General features: G+C 35.4%; 1 protein-coding gene across 1 annotated transcript in view; it reads right to left on the reverse strand.

The window, feature by feature from the left end:
• The window catches only part of LOC122790553 (von Willebrand factor A domain-containing protein 5A-like), a 384,622-nt gene that overhangs the window by 285,297 nt on the left and 74,948 nt on the right, over nucleotides 1–24,377 (reverse strand). Inside the window, exon 2 of the mRNA XM_044058101.1 lies at nucleotides 11,292–11,355. Coding sequence (XP_043914036.1) covers nucleotides 11,292–11,337 — 46 coding nt within the window. The 5' untranslated portion in view covers nucleotides 11,338–11,355. The remainder of the gene's footprint in view (nucleotides 1–11,291; nucleotides 11,356–24,377) is intronic.

Raw genomic sequence — 24,377 nt, forward strand, 5'->3', positions numbered from 1 at the left:
TTCTCCAGTCTTCATAATACATAGCCCTGTGTGAAGGGAGAAGTATACAATGAAGGAAAAATGTTAGTGTTTATATTTTACATACACTTTCATTTCAAAGATGAATTCCTGATTGCTTTAGTCTGCTCCTACTGACTTATTTTCTGCCAATATTAGGAAAAATGTTAGTGTTTATATTTTACATACACCTTCATTTCAAAGATGAATTCCTGATTGCTTTAGTCTGCTCCTACTGACTTATTTTCTGCCAATATTAAAGACCCAACATGGCGAAATGTAGAAAGTTCTGTTATGGAATTCAGAACTTGTGCTTCATATGGTGTGAAGATAGGTGAAGGCTGCCAGCCTAGCCAGATAGAATTTTGTAGATAATTCTCTCATTTGTAAATATTAATGTAAGCCACAGGCTTGTTCTCTTAAATGTGAAAAGACTGCATTGGATGTTGAACTGAAAAAAATGTAACAACAGTGCACTCTGCTGTAAGAAAGCTGAAAGTCGAGCATTGCGAAATTCTTTGATCTTAAACTCAGAGCCGAGATGTCTAGAGGGAGGGATTCTGCCTATTGTTTGGAGGCCAGAGTTAATGGCTAGAATTTACATGTATAATTTCTTTTATTACTCTGGCTTGCTGGCCAACTGCGAGATCAAAAGGGCTATTAACCTCTGAGTTTCTGTTAGCCTGGGAACCAGAAAGAAATGATGCAATCTGAAATGAATCAGTGGTACGGTGTTATCAATGTAAGGACAGAAAGAATGAGGGCATTAAACATTTGTCTTGAGAACATCCAACCTCACCAGCACTCTGCCTATGTTGTATATGTAAATTTATTTTAAAACTGTGTTTTCTCTTAGATATAGCTAGAAACTAGGAAGATTAGATTACTTTTTTCTGTACTGATGTCAGAACCTTTTCTACTGTATTATTTTAAGTATTTCTATGTGATCTCTGAACTCTTGACTAGCACTGTGTAGTAGGAGGTGTTGTCTTGTGTTTTTATTATTTATTATTAAATATTTGAAACCTTTCATCTGTGGCTGTTTTGTGTAGAGATAATTTAAGCTCTATGAGTACACTGCATGTATTTAGTGATACTGGCCAAGTCACTCCAATAAGCCTTGACTGTTTAGTTGCACTTACCATTTGGATAATAATACTGCACATTAATAACTGGACACCCTTTAAGGGCCGTTTTAGTAGCTGATAAATATTAGTGGGCGCTGGCAAGTGGTACTACCATATAGTCTGGGTAAAAGGGGCACAGCTGGAGTACCTGTGCCAGCCTTCCCCAGGAGTGTCTGTGTGGTTGTATATAACTCTTATCTGAAAGTGTGTGTGTGTCAGCTACTAGGGCATGGACACGAAGCACTGGTTGGACAGAGAGGGTGTTGAAGGTGATAGCCTGCCCACTAAGCTGAGATCTGGACCCAATAGCTATGCCACTGGGGAGTCTTATTGGAGACCTGGAGAGAGAGAGACCAGCCCCAGACTGACTGTGATCTCTGTGTGCCCTTAAGGGAAATTGTACTTTACTGTGGGTGTATTTATTATCCTTTCCCTATATGGATGCCCCTCAGTGGTGTTAGTGGTGAGGATTGAGGCTCCTTAATTGCTGGGCCAGTGCACGGGCGTCACATATGGAAAGGTACACAGAGTCAGGACATCTTGGTTAACAAAATTAATACTATATAGTGTTCATTTAATTGGTCAGCGGCTACATTTTAGTTGTTACAATAATGTTGCATTTGATCAAAAATAGGATAAATGATTCAAGATTTTTATGGTTTAGGAAGAGAAGAACTCTATTTCCTAGTCTCCCATGTACGTGTGTTCTTTGCAATAAGTGAGATTATTATTCCCTGCTGAACTATGTTATGTGAGAGTTATTTTGTGTCATAACAGTTTCCTTAGTTAGTAATATCTGTATTTGGCAATCTAAATATTGAGCCTTTTACATCTATGTTCATATGAAATATAACTGTACAATTCCAAATGGTAAATTGTGTCTGAATTAACTCCAGATGGTTAAGTTATACAAAAATAATTATAACATTCAAACTTTTGATGCAAGTTTTATATAAATTGATGAAACAAAGTTCATTACTAATTATAATATTTCTCATTAATATACCAGTCTTCATGTGCATCAAATGAAAATGACAAACCAGTAACCCAAACGAAGACTTGAAACAAAAACTGATGGCAGCCATGAATCACCAAACTTGCTATGAGCACTCAAAAAAGTGAAATCAAAGTGTGCAAAAACACAACTTTATTTAGCGCTTTTGTCAGAATATAACAAATACTTCTCTAGAATACTAGAATCAATAACCACATAAATCTTAAATACTCTCATTCAAACAGTCATGTGATAAAATAGTCCAATAAAAACCCAACTGATACATTTTAAAAACACAAGGTGAATTCTCTTAAAGACATAAAACAAGAAATGATGTGTCTTAAAACTACTGCATATTAAATAACAACAAAGAAAGCTGAAACCAACATTCATTGTGCCTTAATTTACTAAAATGATGATAGTAACTACACTCTGTATGAGCACAGTTTTAAAAAACTGGCTAAACAGATACCATCATTTAACCCAGGTACACATAAGGCATTCAACCTAATCTGCCAACATAACTCTTTGAAATCTAACAAGTCTTCCCAATGTCCTTCTCTAGTGTCCTGTGGGACTTTTTCAATAACAACAAATTTAAAACAATGTGAAGGATTATTCTCAATATGCCTATATAATGCACTGTTTTTGTTTTTATTTTTGATGTCTCTAGCATGCTCATACATCCGTTCTTTAAGTTTTCTCTTGGTCTTGCCAATATAAAAACCAGAACAAGACTCACACAAAGCTGCATAAACAACATCCACAGTGTCACAAGAGAATTTTCCTCCTATTTTGATGCAATTATTATTTATTTTGATCTTATTTACTAGTTTAATAAGTGAACATTGAGAACAAAATCCACATTTTTTCATTCCTATGACCTTTTCTTTCTTGGTACTTTGTCCTTTCTTTTCTAACAGTTGTTTAAACGTATACCCTTTTCTAAAAACAATACTAGGTTTGGATCCTAATTTTTCAATAATTCTATTGAAACCCTGGAAAATGTGCCAGTTCTTATTTAAGATGTAAGATAGAAATTGATGGCCTACACTAAACCTAGTAACAAAAGAACAAATGTAATCTTTGTTACCTGTTGTTATTGTTTATTCATGGTTACTAATTACCAAAATAATAGTGTTACCATAATTCAAAATTGGTACGATCAAACCTTGTTCCCTTTTAATATTTATTTCATTAAAGAAATTATCCAAAAGTTCTAAGGGATAATCTCAAGATGAAAACATATCCAAAAGTACATGACATTGATCCAAAAAATCTTTGTCTTTCGTAACCATGCGGGCTAATCTGATAAACTGCTCTTTCACCAAATTATTTTTTACATGCAAAGGATGACTGCTGTTGTAATGCAATAAGTATTACTATAACTTGGCTTTCTAAATAAATTACTTACAACACAGTTGTTCTCCTTTCTGATAGTTCATAGGTTCATACTAGGCTATCTGCCCTAGGGCATTTACAAGCCTAGCCAGAGTGTGTTTGGCTTTCGCCACCCATTTTAAATGGATTTTGCTATGCCCTTTTCGAGGTTAGTATACTGTGCCTCTGTCTAACAGTGACACAGAAGTGATACCCGGGGTAAATCTACGATCTCCCATCCACTCATCAAGATTCCTCTTGAAGAGAGTCAAGGAGGGACTCTGCCTAACCTGGACTGGGATTTTATTCGAGTGAAGGGAGCCTCTGGGTTATGAATCTGTCCCTCCAGCATGCCCTATTTATTTCAGTGGTGAGATTCAAGTCTCTCGAGCACGTAGCTCGATGGGATTTGGATTTTCTGAGGTGCAGCATGTCCATTAATTCCGGGTTGGACATGGCTTTATACGTCAGGCACAGATCGCCTCTGAGCAGGCGGTATGCCACTGAGTAGAGCTGGAGTTTCTTTAACCGGGCAGCATATGGCATCTGTTTGAGCCCTTTGATCCTCTTGGTGAGGTACTTTTGGGGTCTTTCCAGTTGCTGCAGGTGTCTGGTAAGGTACATCCCAAAAGGGGCATTGTACTCAATTATGGGCCTGATGAGGGATGAGTAAAGAGGCACGATGACCTCCCCTGATTTAGATGTGAATCCCTTCATGATTAGGTGGGCTATATAAAATGTTTTTTCTAACCACTTTGGCCACGTGGTTGTCGAATGAGAGATTGCTATCAACTTGGGTCCCCAATTACTTCTAGTGACATCTAAATAATTAATACTGTCCCTACAATATGTGTAAGTAAATTTCAAAAACTCTGTAGTATTGTTAATCTAGTCCATAAAATCATGAATTACTATTTCATCACCTGTCCATAAAAAAAACAAATCTATGTAACGCAAATAAAGAATCCATTTATCAGCAAATAAAGAATTAAATAAACATTTGCGCTCACAGGACACTAGAGGAGGACATTGGGAAGACTTATTAGATTTCAAAGAGTTATGTTGGCAGATTAGGTTGAATGCCTTATGTGTACCTGGGTTAAATGATGGTATCTCTTTAGCCATTTTTTTTAAAACTGTGCTCATATAGAGTGTAGTTATTATCATCATTTTAGTAAATTAAGGCACAATGAATGTTGGTTTCACCTTTCTTTGCTGTTATTTAATATGCAGTAGTTTTAAGACACAACAATTCTTGTTTTATGTCTTTAAGAGAATTCACCTTGTGTTTTTAAAATGTTATCAGTTGGGTTTTTATTATGTTTATGTTTATGTTTATGACTGATTATACTTGGAATCCTATAATACAGTATACATCTTATGGCATATAAATATCTACTGTTAATGTTTCCATATCTTTACTCCTAGAAATCATACTGGGGCTAATACTTTTATGAACCAGTAATAGCATGCCACTACCTCAACAATATTCTCTCAAGCACTCATATTTATTATAATCTGAAAACTATAAACTCTGATGAAACCCAATCCTTAGTTATTGCAATAATCATATAAGCTTCCTGCTGAAAAATAAGTTTTATTCCATGTTGCCTATTTTTAACACTGAGCATTACACAGAAAACTTTTATAAGAGTACATAATCCAGCATTCGGTTGCTGTTTTCAAGCCAAAGTTCTAAAAAAATGCTTAATAACTTCAGAGATCTTCCCACAAGTATACCCAGAACCACTGTGAATCAGATGCAGACCATCTGATAAAATCAATCGATTGTCATATAAGAAAACCTCCCAATATGTAATCATCTTATTATACAATGGACACAATTGTCTCAACCATGTATTCTGCAAATGTGCCTTCATGAAGACGTAGTAGGACCATTTTAAGGGAGGGCATAGCCTCATTAACTATAACTTCAATGCTATTTTATTACAAAATACTTATTTTTACAAAGCGTCATTCATGTGCTTTAAAGGAACACTTCTCAAATCATTAGTGCAAATGTAATAAAATATGACTATAGTAAGATTTACTTTCAAGTAATTTCATTAGTAACTTACTTTTCTCAACTCTTGATTGATCTGTGTATTGTATTCCTAATATCTTCAATCTTCATTCATACTACTTAATCCAGAAGTAACGTTAACTTGTTTAGTAGTATATTACAATACTCTTAACTGAACAGAGTAAAGTAGAAGCAGGATTGATATTATTCCCCTTAAAAAAATAAATTATATTAATTACATTAAAAATCCAAATAATTAATAGTCTTATACTGCAGCATACAAATATTCCATTCAGGTGATGTTTATCATAACACAGAGTCATGCCCCTTGTCTGATAATCATCTGTCTCCTTTTCTGCGGAAAATGTCTGGAGACCAAGAAATGGGCAAACATGCCCATATAAACTTTTTTTTAAAGTTTAAAGAATAATACTACTGAGACTGTTGTATGGATCAAATTATGCAAAATCATACCTCCTCACTCTGACGGTATGGCTGGAGTTATAAATCCCTAATTCTGAAGTTACTCTAGATGGCTATAATAATTTTACAAAGGATAGGGTGGTAGCAAATGACAACAATAAACTACATAGGGAGATGGAGGTGGTATATGTGACCCAAACAGACTGAGTGCCACTGTGATTACCTTCAACCCTCAGACATGTTTGGCAGGGACATTCTTATCACTGTAAGACGTTTGGGATGAGGAAGGAAACTAAAGCAATGCTACCTATGCAATCAACCTCACTTAGCCTCTTACTAGTTGGAACCCATGATGAAATGTGCTGTCTGCTCACAACCTACAAAATCTTATTTATGGGTAACTTTAATGGGGAATGTGATGACAGTTTGACTGCTGTTTCTCTGACTGACAGTGTTAGAGGAGACTTTGCTGAAAGGCACTTTCCGTGAACAGTAACTGTTTCCTTTTTTCAGTGTTATGTGACCATGGAGTTGGTATATGTAAGTTAGGGGGTATGTGGAATCAAGGACGCTTACATCCTGCAAACAAAGCTTTCTTTGGTGTTTGAAGAATGTGGCCTTTGGCAAATGTTTGTGGTACTGTTGTCCACTGGGGAAATTTCATTCAAGAAATAATCATGATCTCATTTGTCAACAGGAATCACAAAGTAGACTACGATGAATTTATCCATATTGTGTTTTACTTGACAAGAAATGACTCCCTATCACGAGGATGCCAGTATGCTCAATTACAATCTTACTAAATGATCTTAGAACTTGCTCGCTACTAATACTATGGTGAACTACTTAATCATTCAGCATTGTTGTTCATAAGTTGGTTATACAATGCTCACCCCGAAGGCTGCTGAGGAACATGGTTTCATTGAAAGTCATACTGTATACTTTTATCGCCCGTCCAGGCATCCAGCCTTAGTTTAAACGGGTCTATATTACTTTGTTGGAAGACATTTCCATCAAACACCTTTCCATTGACACAAAACCATCCAAATTCACTTCTGCGAATCACATTTTTCCCAGGGTAATGAAACAATTGTCTCGTATTCATCAATGGAAGGTGCAGCAGTGCAGGTATGTCACCTGACAGCAAGAGGTTCTCCAGTTTGATTCTCAGCTGGGGTGCCTTCTGTGTGGAATCTGCATGTCCTCCTTGAGTTCATGTGGGTTTCCTCCAGCTGCTTCCTCCCACGGTACAAAGACATGCGTCTGTAGCATTTCTCAACAGACCTCCGCTGAAAATTGGCTTTGCTCCAAGTCGAACTTTCCTGATAAACAAATGTTAAATAAATAAATCTGTAAATTAATAGAGATTTATCCTAGAATGTCTGTAGTGCATGGATAAGTTTTAAACTGCATCTATCAGAACAACTCAGATGCCTCACCGAAAGTATGTTTGGTGAATTTCTAGACACTCAGAAAATATTTCTTTTCAAGTAAACCCATTCAAATTAGGGAGAGGAGGAATTCACCTTTTATTTATTTATTTTTAGTCTTGACAGGCCCTGCAATGGGCTAACTGAGCACTAAAATTATTATACCTACAAGGGAAACAACTGCTAGCAATACTTTGCCCACCTGGATCACTAAGGGGCTCTGGAATGTAGGGACAAAGGCATGGAAAACCTTTTATTTGCTTCCTGAGCAGACAGTTACAAAGATCCTTTAAGGATCTTTGTAATCCTTTGCTCATAAAGCAAATAGAAACCTTTCAAACATGTCCAAGGTAAGAGAATGATAGAAGCTGTACACTATAGGTTTTGCAGGAGTTTAATGTTTAATAGATATTTCTGGATCAGGACTGAGGTCATGGGTAGGTCACCCAGCACGACTCAAACCTTTGATTAACTTTTCAGTTCAGTTCACTGCAAAAAACGTCAGATAGCACTTGTGTGGAGCACCTCCATCTTTACAAATTCTCTCTCTAGGAATAACTGCCCAGTGCAGTGATTGACACCCTTTGTTCCACCTACAACCCGTCTACACAAAGTTAGATTTAAGAGTCTGTCTAACTGCAAGAATGGATGGTAGCTTCTCATATCATAAAACCTGTTGTCTGGTTCATTAACCATAATATAATGGTTGACGATACCAGATTTACTGAAGTTTAGAACTACAGTTCCAGTCAACATGTATGGTGACCCTAACCAAGTTAACAGCCTTACTGTGCTCTTAAATCCCCACAAAATAGCACTGAACCATGTTTTCCACTTGCAGCTCAGTTTCAGTCTCTCCATGTATTCATTTGCTACTTACCTGAAACACAACATGATTTTGGACTTGCCATGAATGCAGATGTAAATGCAGCATGGATTTTTTTAACAGCTTACACAACAGAAATAATACTAATTCATAAAAAATAACATATAATTTTAAGTAACAATTCACAGGCAGAACAGTTTACCTGGTGCTGGACCAAAGTAGTATTAATTATTAGTAGACATGCAGGTAGGTTTGTGCGTGAGTGGGTGTGCCTTCTTTGAAGGTTGGGCTGGCAGCTCAACACTATAAAAATTCACTGCCAATCATTAGTGGACCAAAATTCCGCTGTGGCAACCCTTAACCAGGAAAAGCTAAAAGACAGTTTAATAAGAAAGAAGATCCATTTTTATAAGAGGAAGCTTGATGCCTGGACAGGTGGCAGGAAATTTGTACAAAGTATTCTGAAGTCTACATTTCTCAGTGGCCTTTGTATATAAATCGAAAGTGAAAAAGTATTTCTTATACTGAGTTTACGTCATGTTATGGGGAAGCAAGATGCATTCTAGGAACCAGAAGAAGAGACTGAAAAAAATAATCACACTAATATGGCAGTCTAAGGGATGGCCACTCTTGGGTACGAAATTAAAAGACAATTGGAGTGATTTTTATTTGTTAAAATTAATACTCCTGATGCTCTATTTCACAGTTACCCAAGAAAAGTAAAGTGGTGTGAATAGAAATTAAGTAATTGAAGTCAAACCACCACGTATAAATCCACACTCTTTTATTTTAAAATGGAATGAGCGCTTTCGCGTGCATCCAAAAAGGCACGTTTCTTCAGATTCATTGTACAAGTGCTCTTAACATCCTTTTATATCAATCCCAATCAATTAAAACTTTTAATCATTCAATTAATTCAAATAAAAACAATTAAATAATCTAATTATGTCAATAACCTACCATACCATTGTCTAACTCATAATGGGTTACAACCCGTTTTGCAAAAAGTTTTACAAAATTCTCCCTATAGGAGTGGCAAACTATTAAAATAGCATGGATTAGTGCTAACTTAAGAGTATAAATATAAATATACTAATAATACAATATTTGTAACATTTAACTAACAAATTCTATATCTCACTGACGACAAATGCATAGATAGATATTGGAGGTACATGAATCATATTTTGTACTGTTGTGTGTATATCATGACTGTGTTGGTCAAAACCTATATAACAAATATAAAAATAAGAAAATCTATATAACATACCAACAAAAATGTTGTGTAGCTTCAGAAATAACATGGTATATAAAAAACATCCATAAAAGTGGTGTGAATAATTGACACAAAATCGGTGCACAAGTGTAAAATTCCTGCATTGAGGCACAAAGGTCATTGAGGAGTGCAAACCTCAGAGTACAGTGTACAAAGTTTCAGTCACCTTTCCAAATATCACGTTTCCTCTTAAAAAATGTGGCTTCATTCTTATCACCCTAGGTACTTTGTTTCAGAGCCTAGATACTGCCTGAGTGATAAGTTTGCATGTTTTTTTTTTGCTTTAACTAAAGCAATACAATAATTTAGATTGTTGTGTTTAAGTACCAGCTGATTTGTAACGATCTCCAAAGGAAGTAGGGTTCTTACGAAAGTACTGTCTTTCCTTCTTACTAACTGATAGCTAATATTATAGAGGTCCAACCATCTCAGCCTAGAGGAATGACCTAGTTCTTTACACACTGGCATCCTTTTAATGAACATTTATTGAACTGATTCCAGAAAAATGACTTCAGATAACTGTAACCACAAAAAGTCATATTCCAAACGTGGACATAAGGTGCTAACCTTGTTAGTGGCTCAACGGGTAGTGTGCTTGTCTTTAGTGCTAGAATGCCAGAAGGCCATGGGTTTTAGTCCCACACCAAAGCACATGGACTAATTTCCCAGTACTGACACTGCAGTACAGCATAATGAAGGTGCTGCACTCCTGAGTAGGCCATCCTTCGAATGAGACATTAAACAGAGGTCCAATCTGCTTAGGTTGCTGGTAGCTTGGCTGGATGCAAATGACACTTATCGAAGTTTGAGTCTTCCCTGAAAAGACGGCACTGGCCTAGTGGGATTAACATTATCAGCAAACAATAAGTAAATAAAAATAATAAAATATGGCATTATATGGAAATGTTATTAAGGGATTCTGGCTAGTGAGGGTTTTAAACAGTAACATCAGTGGTTTCACTAAATGTGAAATATCAGAGTCTACTTGAAGACAGAAAGTAATTACACCACTGCAGAAATCAGTGGTGTCTTTGTAAGTATATCCTTTCAGAAAAGACATAGACAGATAAAGGCAATACAAGCTGCATTAACCTGTACAAAGAAGGCAAAGTAGAACAATCAGGAGATCTGAGCCCTGCTACGACGGGCACTGAAATGCTGATTAGGAGATCTGAGCCCTGCTTCGACAGGCAATGGAATGCTGATTAGGAGATCTGAGCCCTGCTTCGACAGGCACTGAAATGCTGATCAGGAGACCTCAGCCTTGCTCTGGCAAGCACCAAAATTCAGATCAGGAAATCTCAGCCCTGCTCTAGCAGGCACCGAAATGCTGATCAGGAGATCAGAGCCCTGCTACAACAGGCACTGAAATGCTGATCAGGAGATCTGAGCCCTGCTATGGCAGGCACTGAAATGCTGATCAGGAAATCTGAGCCCTGCTATGGCAGGCACTAAAAATACTGATGGTCAGAGAATGTGGGCAGATTCAGAGTACAGTACAAAAGTAGTTATTAATATAAAGGGCGGTATGACAGCTAAAAACCCACGTCCTAAACAAGCTGTAGTATTATAAAGCAACAAAAACAGTGCCACTAAAAGTGTATGCAGACTGTACAAAAATACAGTAGCATATATATATTAAAGATAGGCAGCTAAGAGTCGAAGTGATACACTGCTTCTGGCCATATTACTTACTTAAGACTGAATTCATACAACAGGAAACTGTGCAACTCTACAGTATGTCTTCAGGTCTTATGACAAATTTATTAATATTATCATGCTAAAGAGTCTCTGTAGATCATAAAAAAGTAGTACCTGGCTTATTTGCAGCTCGATTCACGAGTCCGTAGCAGTCGAACATATTGTACACCTTCACTGCCTGAAAAAGATCAGATGCATGATATATATAAATAAATATATATATATATATATATATATTTAAACACCACATGTATTAATGAGGCTGGATACAATATTAATGATGCTAACTGGATGCATGTGACACATATAGGATGCATATTAATGACACGAGATGCATATTAAAGAATATAAGTAATTACTGAAAGGAATACAGGTGCAATAATTTGGCAATGAACATAAATATTATTATCTGTATTATGACACAGGAGTTATGCTGCTTCCACACAAGAATTCCTTTTAACAACTACATTTTGTTTTCACCCTGTATGAAACACCAGAGGCATAGTGCTGAAATTAGTAATTACAAAGCAGCTTGTGTGCTTATCTTATTTGCAGGAGTTTCATAACAACAACTGTCAATATAACAGATGCACGTTTGTGTAAGTAACACAGGATACAGACAGCCACAAGAAGCATGGAGGTTGCCAAGCTCTGAGTTACCTCAAGTAGTTCTCCAAGTTTTCACAGTCACTGCAAGCACACTGCAGCAAGTTACATCCAACTACTGAAAGGGAGACCTACTAGCCAGCTACTTAACACTTCTATGGTTTGGGAAACCGATGTACAGATCATATAGTGTTGACACCTTTGGAAGAGGCAAAAACATAACTAAAGCACCACTCATTGCATTGCTCATTTCAATAAGTAAGAGTACTTTGCTTCTCTTACAGAGTTAATAAATATGGTAGTGACGATTTTGAAAAAATGTATCATCATTTGTTGACTGGGAAAGTCCAATTAGGACACAGCCGATTTTCAGTGGAGGCCCAGGGAGAAACACTACAGATGTATGTCTTTGGAATGTGGGAGGAAACTGGAGCCCCAGGAGGAAACTCACACGAATGCAGGAAGGACATGCAGACTCCGCACAGAAGAAAATCCAGATGAGAATCAAACTGGAGAACCTCTTGCTGTGAGATGACAGTGTTAGCTGCTGTACCACACAATATTGTACTAAATGCAACAGAAATGCAAATGTATAAATGTGAAGCAAATGTTAAAAGATATTTTGCAATATTGTTTTTACAACTGGCATATTTGTTGAAACTAGTATACTAGGTAAGTATGAGAATCAAAATCATACTAAAGTAATCAGTGCAGAAAAAAACTAACAAATAATATTTATACACTGTTCCTGTGATATGTGATTTACAGTTTTCCCGAATTCAGGTTGTATTCACATCTGCGGTATTTATTTATATGGAAGATAAAAGGTATATTTAATTTTCAACAGAGAACATAGACTAACTGAAGGGCAGATCCACTGTTTCACTTTTATTAAAAAAAGGGCAAAAAAACGCTCTAAGATGTACCATGTAGAGGATTCCAATCAGGAGAGTTGTAAGATGATTTACTCAAAGAAATGGTGGTGCAGCGTGAGCCAGAAAATGAAGAAGATGTTTCCTGGGGAGACATTATGGAGAAAATACAAAAGGAGGGTGCAGAAACATTCCTGAAGAATAGTGGTGAGGTGGAACAGAAAACATATGCAGAGAAAGTAAAAAAAGGCAAACGTGAAGTAGCAGAAAAGAGCTTAGAAAAAAATGAAAATGGAAGTATGTGTTAAGAATTCAAAGTAAAGACAACAAAGAAGTGAACATATATAGTGTGGGATGATTAAAAGCTCCATTGAGTGTAAAAGCACACGAGGTACGAGCAATTATTCTTATTAACAAAGAGACATTTTGTAAGATTATATTTGAGACTGTTTTTTCAATGGAAAATTTTCTTGGAGAACATGAAAAAACAAAGACTGTAATCCAGGGAATCTTTATGTGATAATATCATTTAATAGGGAAACAACTAAGAAGATTCATGTACAATTTCAAACAGAGTTAGAGAGACTTTGTAAGGACATCTGAAAGCTTTATGTAAAGAAGTACTAGATACTGCAAACGTTTATGACAAAAGGGGTTTATGAACTGGTGGCTGGGATTGTAATATGGCGTTTAAAACAATTAAAAAATATAAATATACCAGACATTATAAATGTGGAGGGGGATATGGGTGTTGTAAAATACTGGGGACAACCCAAAGCATTTCTTTTTGTGGAAAAGGACATTTGATAAGTAACTGTGACAAAAATTTTATATTTGCGGGGAAATGGGACATGATGCAAAAAATGGGAATTGAAATATAAATGCAATTAAACTGGACATTTGTAAGTGGATTGCAAAAATAAAAATAATTGAGGAAAAAAAAGAGAAGAAAATGAACAAAGAAGAAATTTTAGAAGTAGTAGAAATAAAAGAAAAGTAATAAGAAAAAATAATAAAGAGGATATAGAAGAAGGTTCTGAAATAAGTGATGAAAGAAGCATAAACTGCAAGGTAGTAAAAGGAAAAAAGAATTCTATTGGTAAAATGGTAAAAGAAAAATAAAATTTAAAGGGATAAGTACAAAATAAAAAATAAAAAAGGACATTGATGAAAAAGAATATCTATAGCTAATTGAGGCTTGACATGAAGGTTAAGGTGTTTGACTCACAAACACAAGGTACAGCGTATGATCTTCACCTTTAGGAAAGAAATTAATTAGCCTAAAATGGCCTGTTAAGAAAGCTAGACTAGTAATTAGCTATATAATTATGAAATAACGAATCCAAGGGGAAATGAAAATTTAAGAGTGCTTTCTGTAACTTTGAATAATATTAAGAATATAGTAAGAAGATTTGGAATTTTGGAGTGGTGCAATACATGTGATATAGATGTAATTATATTAGAAGACACAAGATTTTAACAAATGAATAAAGATTACAAACAGAGAAACTATGGAAGGAAGATTATCTGGAATTTGGAATTGTGGAATAGCCGTATTCTATAGAAATACAGTAACGATATTAGATGTAACTAAAATGGGAAGATTAACCATTACAGATTTAAAATGGAAAGAATAAGTATATAGAATTATAACATTATATGCTTATACTAGCTGTAAAGAAATTGTAGACTATATAGGGATAAATATGAATATTATAACAGAATACTTTAACTGTGATTTAACAGGAAAGTGTAAAAAGTTAGGAAATGATATAAGAAAATGTTAGAAGTTATGTGGTAAGTTAAAACTCTGGGACAAAAATTCATGGACTTAGAAAAGACTTATGCCTACACTGAAATAGATTGTTTTATAGTATCAGAAGATTTAGTTACAGGAGAAAGGGTGGTAGTTGAAACAGAATTTTCTGATCATCTTGCAATATCGCTAGATATAAAAGAAAACAAGGAATATATAAAAACAGGCAAAGGAATAAAAAGAATAAATGAGAAAGCATGGAATGATGAAGGAAGGAGATTAGTAATACAGTTATGGAAAGCTCACATTACTATGAAAAGATTTTATAATAACTGATCTGAATGGTGGATGATATTCAAGGAAAAATATAAAAAAAATTCACAGTGGCAATATGATGTGAGAAAAGTAGAGAAAGGAAAATATAAAGGAACATATAATAATGCATTGGAAGATTTAGAGCATAATGATGGAAAGTACTTTGACAAAGAAAAATAATTATATGAAAGAAATCAATAAAATATACAAGAATTGTTATATAAGCAAAGATATTTTTTACAAGGAAAAAGAGAAGTAGTATCAAGTTAAGCAGATTAGTACAGGAAGATGATAGTGTAATAAGAGAAATAAAAAATGTAAAATGAGAAATAGAAAGAACTCTGGAAAATATTATGAATAGTGTAGTACAATATGTGCAAGAAATGTTTAAAGAAAAAAAGAAAGTAGTGAAAAAACATGGAAAGTAAAAAAGTTAACAGAAAAAGAGAATAAAGAGTTGGGAAAGAAGACTTTAAATTAACTAGATAAAGTATTAGGATAAGTAAATACAGATTTAGCTGCAGGTCAAGATGGAATAGGGTATGTAATGTATAAACATTTAAGGGATTGTATTTAAAAAAAAAAGCATTTTTTTAAAGATTTTGAATGAATGGTTAAATGAAGGCTACATATACAAAATTATGTAGAGGAATACTTAAATTCATATGGAAGAAGGACAACAGAAGGGAATTAAAAAAATGTAGACCAACATTATTGAATAATAATGACTATAAGATCTTTATGAAAATAATGCAAAAGAGTTTTGAAACTAAAATGGAAAATATTATGAAAGATAGTAAGTATATATAGTAAACAGGGGAAGAGTCATCAAGAATTACTAATGATAGAGAAACTGTGGTTGATAATATGAAGAGAAAAGAAGGTGCAAAAATAAATCATGATAGGAGACCTTTATACGGCATTTGGCACAACTGGACATGAAATATTATGGGTAATAATGAAAGAATATAATATAATTGAGAAAGGCAGGAATTTTTTATTACTATACACTGACATACATAAAGTAAAATACTTGCAAATGGCTGGTTAAGCTAAGGAGGTACATATGAAGAATGGTGTAAGTCAGGGATGTCCAAAGAGCTGTATATTCTTTGCATTAGTTATGAATGTGATAGTATGTGAAATAAAATTACAAAATGAAGGAGGCAAGGTATGTAACCCCTGAACTGTTAGGAATTCCAGTTCTGTAACATATGCAGATGACAATATAATAATTGTAAAAAACAAAATTTGGATAAAAGTAGTAATAATTTGCACAAGTGAGTGTCTACAGATGTTAGGGATGGCTTTACATAAAGAGAAAAGTAAAGGTTTTGTGATGTAGTAAAGATCAGTGGTATATATTTTACAATTAATTAAATTTCTGTGTTAGGTATAAGATTTGGGAATAAAGATGCAAGTAGAATTCAATAGGAAAAAACAATAGAAGAAAGCAAACGTCTTTTCTGGAGAACATATAAGTTATCATTAAGAAAAAGGCTTATTTGATAAATTCAATACTGATGGGAAAACAACAGCAAGTGCAGTTATGTTGCCAACAGTATTTGAAAATTAATTACTGGAGATATTTTTTTTCATTTATATAGGGCTCTAGATTAAATCTAGTAAAAAGATGAGTTTTGTATGTAAACAAAGAAGAATGAGGTTTAGGGTTAATTAACCCAGTGGTATAAACCATTTCATTAAATTTGTACAAAGTGCTAAAATTGATAAATGAAACAGATGAGAGATCGATAGTAAAACCATATAAATATAAGTATGATAAATTTTGGGTTATGGTAAAAAAAAAAAAAGAGTAAAAAAGAGAAAAAAGGGTGTCTAGATGAAAAAATAAAATGTTAAGAAAAAATATTTTTGTGGAAAATAAAAATTGATGATATAGAAAAAGAGAAAATTGTGGTATAAGAATGTAATGATAAAACATTACTATGTAAAACCATGAGAAAATCTAACAGATGAAAAAAATAAAGCTATAAAATAAGAAGCAAATGGTGTAATCAGAAAGTCGAAAGTCAGTATTTTTTTTTTTGTGTAGACTGGTAATACACAAATTGCTAGTAAATGGAAATATGCCATCTAAAAAGAAAAGTGAGAGAATATATTTACTTTGTCAAGAAGAAGAAATGACAGAACGTGTTTTTAAAAAGTAAGAGAATATATAGCTAGTTACCCATTAAATATTATTATTAGATATCGTAATTTTATATTTATGCATCCTAAGTATAAGGAATGGAATTTTATCTTATTTCCTATAATGTATACACAAGGTATTCTTTTATCATCCACCCCTGAAAGAATTCTTCTAGTTACAGAGAATGATTTAAAGTATTGGTATCAGTTGCTGTCTGACAATAAAGCAAAAAATTTAGACTTCTTAAAGCAAGAATTTGATTTCAGAGAAACATGTTGGTTAGAGATTCAGACTTTTAGACAACATCTTATTAATAAACTTGATTTAATGTCCTTAACAGTTAAAGAATCTGTCCCAATTCTGATTGATTACTTGATATTAAATTTACAACATAGGGTTTCTGATAAAGGTAAGCTCTCACATATACATAAAATTATTAGAGATGAAACACATTACAGTTCAGATACTTACTGGAATTATTTCATTTCCATTAATGGTGAATCACCAAAACAACAAGATAAACACTATATACTGGAATCTGCTTATAAAACTACTTCTTCTATTAATTGGAGACATTTTACCTGGAAATTTTTACATAGATCTTTCTATACACCCTTAATGATGAATAAAATAAACAATAAAGACAACATATGTAAGAGATGTAATGTAGAAATAAATGCTGATTGGGCTCATATGTTTTATGACTGTATAAAATTGAAGGAATATTAGATGTTAATCAATGATTTTTTTGCAGGCTCTTTTCACAGATAATTTTACAGTCTCTAAGTCACTTATATTATTTAACACCCCTGTTCCTAAATGTGTTAAAAAGTTAAGCTTCCCTTATTATGGTCTATTCTAGCAGTGGCTAGAAAAATAATAACCAGAAATTGGATTTCAGATACTCCTCCTTCATTTAATGAATTTAAAAATGTTATGATTGAAGTATGTCATATGGAACTAATGACAATAAAGTCAAGAACCATTAGGAAAACATCTTACTATAATATATGGGATACTTTACAAAATTTGTTAAAACAGTCTTAGTTTCATTGGTAAGATGTTACAGTTTAATTAATTGATTTGATTTGCAGTGGATGTCCTTGTAAATACTTTGGTTGTTTTATCAAATGTTATAACTGTTTATATATTAACTGCTTGTATAAGATTGTTATAATATTTATTTTGTATGTTAAAAATAATAAACTTGTTTTAAAAAAAAAAAAAGTAAGAGAGTAAAAAAGTTATGGGGAAAACTATGTAAAGAAGATTTTTTGCAGATATAAAAGAAGTGGATAAAATAAACATGGATATGATTATATATGGGCATTATAAGAATAGAAGTATATAATATGTTAAAAGAATAAATAAAACATTATTTTATGTTATATGGGTTATATAGAATGAAAGAATAAATGAAATTATGTTTAATGGTGGTTATGGAAAAAAAGTGGGGGCCTAATAGTGATGAAAACTGAGTGCAAACAGATTTGTGTATTTATATATTTGTACATATGTAAATATATGAAAACATTTTTTAAATAAGAGTTATTTTGAATACAAGTAAAGGACCCCTACTCTTTTGATAGGTGCAATAGGATCATTTACATCCCATTGAGCTATTATCAACTCAGCTAGATAGGGCCCTCAGTTTAATGACTCCCCAAAGGATAGCACACTCAGGAGTGGAGCACCCCTCCTATTCTGTATTGCAGTGTCAATATTGGAAATTAGTCCAACTCGTTGGTGTGTAAATAGAAACCACAACCTTCTCATCTTCCAGCACCAGAAGTAAGTGTGCTCTCAGTTGAGCTACTGAGACTCCTTTAATGTTAAAGATTAATGATTACCAGACAGGGTGCAGCACTAACTACTTCAGAAGAGGACAAACAATCCGTCATGCTGAAGGCAACACACAAGACATTCTTTAAATTATGCAGAGCTTTCTCAATGACATCTAGGGTGAATGAGAAGTCGAAGGGTACAAAACCTGCCAGGCAAGTACAGAAAGGCTACAGAGAAATACAGGAGGCAGTTCTGGGTACACTGCAGGTACCAAAAACAACTGTCTTGGCAAACATCAAAGAATGAAGTGATACTAATTCTATGAACTTTAATAGTACTCTGACTCAGGAATGCAGGCCATTCCTGTCACATTATTAGAAATGCTGAACATTGGTAGAAATTTAAAAAAGTAGACAGTGGTTATTTTTGACTGATTCATTCAGAACATTTTTTTAAAGAGTAGGGCAATGTTATTGTAGATTAAGAAATAAGAATCAGAGAGGAGATTTTTTTTTTTGTATTAAATAAACTATTTCTGAAAACAGACTAAGCAACTTGAACATTCAGGGCACAAAACAGCTCAACTGATACCTCACCCCCAAGCTAGGGTCAAACAAAAAAACTTCTCCAAAGCTGATTACAACATCCTGAGGTAAGGTATAAACAGCTTCACAGCCCCCTCCCACCTCCACAGGAACTGGCACATATGTCCAAACCTACACCAAAGTACTATATGAGCATTCATATAGCTACATGGAATCAGGAATACCAGGCAGGATGAAATCCTCCTCCTTAAGGAACAGTAAACCTGTCTGGTGGACATCTACAATAAATAAACTCTATAATAAAAGGGAAAAGTTGCTGTCCAGGACCAAGAAGGAGCAGGTGTCTAATTGGAAGCATTCTCTCCTTAGCCTGAACAAGCAAATAAGTGCACTAGTGAAATCCTCCAAAGCAAATTTCCAGTCCAAACTGGCCACATCTACTAAAGACAATCATAAGGCTTTCTTCACATATGTCCGCAGTCACAAGGAAAGCACCCAAATCTGCTCAGAACTGGTGGTCAGGGACACCACATACACAAACCCTGTAGATATAGCCAACCTACTAGCAGACAGGTTCAGTGAAAACTTCACCCTCTGCCCCCCCATCAGTAAAACAGGACATCCCCAGTACCTGCCTCACCCCCCTGATCTCTAGGGAGCAAGTCATCACTACTCTCTCAAAGGCAAAAAAATACAGCTTCCATGGGACCCGATAACATCCTAGGCTGCATCCTACATGAGCTCAGGTAGGAACTTGCAGCACCACTAAGTACCTTATTCAACCAAAGCCTGAGTACTGACTTCACCCAGTCGAGTGGAAGACAGCTACTGTCATCCCGCTGTACAAAGGTGGAGCATCTACTGATCAAGGAAATTACAGACGTATCAGCACTAGCCTGATCTGCAAGGCCATGGAGCAGAATATCAAGGACATTGGCAACCTCCAGACACTTGATCCCACACAGGTTGGTTTTGTCAAGGGGAGGTCAGGTCTGTTAAATCTGGTCGACTTCTTTGAGACAGTCACCAAGGCCATAGATGAGGGGAAGAATGGTGCACACCACCTACCTTGACCTGGCCAAGGTCTTTGATACTATTCTCCACTCAGGTATAATAGATAAACTCTCACAACTACACATCAATCCATATGTTACCAGATGGGTAGCAAACTGGCTCACTGACAGAACCCACCTAGTCAAAATAGGGGAAGCCACCTCAAGTAGTAGACCCGTAACAAGCAGTGTACCCCAGGGATAGGTCTTGGGGCCTCTGTTGTTTGGAATATACTTCTCAGAGGTGCAGGCCAAATCTAGCAGGCTATGGTTGACTAGGTTTGCAGATGACTGCAAGCTGGGTGCTGTCATCAATTCCCTAGTGATGTGGACATCCTCCAAGAGGGTCTCACCCAAACAAATGACTGGTGCCAGAAACATGACCTCAGACTGAATGCCAAAAAATGCAGCAGTATCCCTTTTAGGGAGAGTAAATGTCCCCACAAATTATCACATTGATAATAAGACACTAAGCACGCAATCTGTCGTGAGGGACTTAGGCGCCCAGGTTGATAGCAAACCGACCTTTGACCACCATATTGCCTCCATTGCATGGAAAGCTTTCTACATGGCCCATCTCATTAGTAAGGGTATCTCATCCAGGGACAAGGTGGTCATAACATTCCTGTATTCTTTCCTTATAAGATCCATTATTGACTACACTGCCCCATTTGGCATGTACGTCATAAAGCACATGCAGCAGCTGGAGAGACCACAGAGGTTCCTCACCCAGAGAATCCAGGGCCTCAAACATCTACCCTAAACAGACAGGTTAAATGTCCTGTCCCTCTACTCAGTCTTCTACAGACTCCTCAGAGGTGACCTCTGTCTGACATACAAAGCAAGCTCAGACCCCGCCCTGATGGGATTGCTGCATATCTGCAAGTCAAGCTCCACTTGATTAACCCACACATGCAACCTCAACCTGGTCTGTGACATCAATAGGACTTGTTGGCGGGACAGATTTGTGTCTCCGATACTCCCCCTTTTGTGGAACAGATTCCCTCTCCATGTAAAGCAGAGTACCTCATTAAACCCTTTTAAGCGCAACCTGGATAACTGGATGAGGAATGGAAAATACATCCCTGGGATTCCACCTGTATCCCTACTGGGCAGTGGCATACAGTGCAGATTTGTTGGAACATGGGCTAAATTCTTGGCTAGGCTTGTAAGGGCCTCAGGGCCAATAGCCTAGTAACTTCCTATGATCCTATGAAAGAGGTATAGTAAATTTTTAGATGCATTCTTGGATGGACAGCAAATATCTGCCATATGGATTTTGGGTATCTGAAAGAAAAACACTAGCCAACCTATGTCCACTCTTCCTTCAGTTTCTCTTCCATTTCCAACCTCCCTCAATTATCCTGCCACTCTCACCTTTCTTAACCCTTTTCTCTTTTTCTCTCTCTCTCTTTCACTCCTACTACTGCTTTTCCAACTAGCTTGTATAGTTACTCCTCTCCTACTAATATCTCTTCCTTAACATCCTCATCTCCTTACCTATCTTCTGCTATCTCAGTCTCTCCACTATCAGAACTTTTTCTTACGTTTTTGCTAATTTTTCTACTTGTACCTTTTTATCTCCTCTCTATAATTTGTTCCTCTATTAGTGACATTCAACCTCATTTATGTCAATATACATACTGAACCTACGCTCATTATCTCTTGCTCTTGTATCTCCAGTTGTAACATGTTAATGTCTTTGATTTATGCACAATAACAGAACTGTCCTCCCCACGGGCCAAGTGGCATTGCAAAAGACATGCGTGAATGGGCGTGCCTTCATTGAAGGTTGGGTGTCGAGCTGGCAACTCGGCACCATAAAAATCTACTGCCAATCATTAGTGGACTGGAGTTCCGCTGTGGCGACCCCTAACTGGGAAAAGCTGAAAGACAAACAACAACAGAACTATTTATGTATATGATAAATGCTTTTATGATTTATTTCTCAAAATTACCTGCAAAGTACTGTAAAATGTTTAATTTGTTACTGCTGCTCACTGTAAAAATGTATTTTATGTACAACTCCCCCCTCCCAGTCTCTGATAAAAATGGGACTTGTGCCCTGTAAGCTTTCCTGGCAAAGAAAATAACAATAAAATCGATAAATAGCCTATCAGATGTCTTAACAGAAAATCAATCTTTGTAGGTTAACTTGTGAGGAAAGGTATGCACAATATAGTGTAGCTAGCAACATCCATCCTATTTTTGTTGTTGGGTCCAGATGCAGCTTGTGTTGTGCTGTGTGTTAAGTCACAGAGTCGCAACTACATTAACAGGTCTCCAGAATCTGCAGACAAGTGCTTGGAAGTACATTAGTCCAACACAGGCATCTTGGCACAGCCTGAGCAACTTTTATTCTGACATCTGATGGAACCTGCTGCTTTGCTCTGTATAGCTTGTGACCTACTTTAGATATTACCATTTGGTCATGTTACCACATGACATGTCTGGAGCTATTTGAAAGCCCAGACATATAACTTAAACCAGAACCTTGGTAAATGTGCCATGGGCAGTTCAGTGAGTCAGTGTTTAGAGTTTGTGCCTCACTACTTCCAGGGTGCAATCCTGACCTTGGATCATTTTCTGTTTAAAGAAGTCTGCGTCTTCTTCATACGACTGCATTACAGTTTTCTCTGCATACTACATTTTCTGTCTCGCACCTATCTGAACTTCTCTTTGTGGAAAACCTTAGCAATGAAATGGTACTAAGAAGATCATCAGTTCAGTTAGCTGGTTAACAAATTAGATTAAATGATGTGTGAAACATGACGCAGGATAGACTAGTCACCAAGCATAGTTAAAACAATGTGCATTTTATTTTTGTCAGGTTGTGTACTAACCGCCCCCCAAGTAAGGATCCGATTTTAAGGGTATTAAAATCTAATCATAAAAGTCATTTGACAAATTTAAATAAAGTGGCATGACATACAAAAGCACTCATAATTAAATGGTAATGAAAATATAATTAGTAAACTACTCATAGTATCATCAGATGTTCACAAACCCTACAACTTATCCAGAGTCTGCCAACATATATTGAACTGTCTGTGCTGAAATGGATAATATTGTTCAGACAATGGATATGTCCAAGAGCACTATTATAGGTAGCAATGTTTTAATTTGATAAGATGGCTGACCAGGACTTTTGAGATCATTTACATATTATTCCCCATTGTACAATAACTGGACTAGACTAGAAAGAAGTTACATTTCACAGCAACATGTGCATTTAATTGAAAGCTTTGACAAACATCCAACCACTATTTCTGATCACGCATCAATGATAACCAAGATAAAAAAGTAGAGAAATGAAGTAAAAATGAAACACTGGTGCTTCCCCACCTACCTGTTAAAAAGATAGGAATTTAAGGAACTGCTAGCGGAAATTATTTGGAAGTTATTAGGGAAGATAGAATGTATACTCCAGAAGTTACATCTAGCGAGTGGGATAAACTGAACGTGGAATTTAAAAACAGAGAAGTAAAAGAAAAAGAGATATGTTTAAGAAGTGACAAGAATTATTTAGAGGGTCTGACAAAGGTTAAAGTATTGCAAAATAACGGGAGTCTCACAGAACAAGAAGAGAAGCAATTACAAAGTACTAAACAGAAAATAAGGGTGTACCTGAATAATATGCATGAATTTAAAAAGATTACAGATGAGCAACATTTTTTTATAATAACTCCAGAGGGCAGAAATTTTTAGCACAATGACTTAGGCAACAGAAAGTAGAAGGGGTTGTTGCTAAACTTGGAGCCTATAGTAAGAAAAATAACCAGATATTCTGTAGAGGTATTAGAGATATTTTGGAAAGTTCATGAAAATGTGTATAAAGCAGAGAAATGGGGAAATCAAGAAAAAACACAAAAATAAATATTTATGGAAGACTTAAATAAGCCAAGGTTAGAGGCAGATGAGGTAAAACAATTAACAGGACATGAAAAAATGAGATAAAACAGTGATCACTAATGGTTTTTTGGTATTTATTTATTATGAACATGTGCGTTAGTAATATAAATACTTTTGAATTTTTATTTATATATAATTTTTAGATGGATTTCTATAAATTTAACAGAATTTAAAAAGCTCTAGAAGATTGAATTTGCCACTTGTT

The sequence above is a fragment of the Protopterus annectens genome, chromosome 16.part0 (genome assembly GCF_019279795.1).
Source record: "Protopterus annectens isolate FY-2018-M chromosome 16.part0, PAN1.0, whole genome shotgun sequence".
In the NCBI taxonomy this organism is placed as follows: Eukaryota; Metazoa; Chordata; order Ceratodontiformes; family Protopteridae; genus Protopterus; species Protopterus annectens.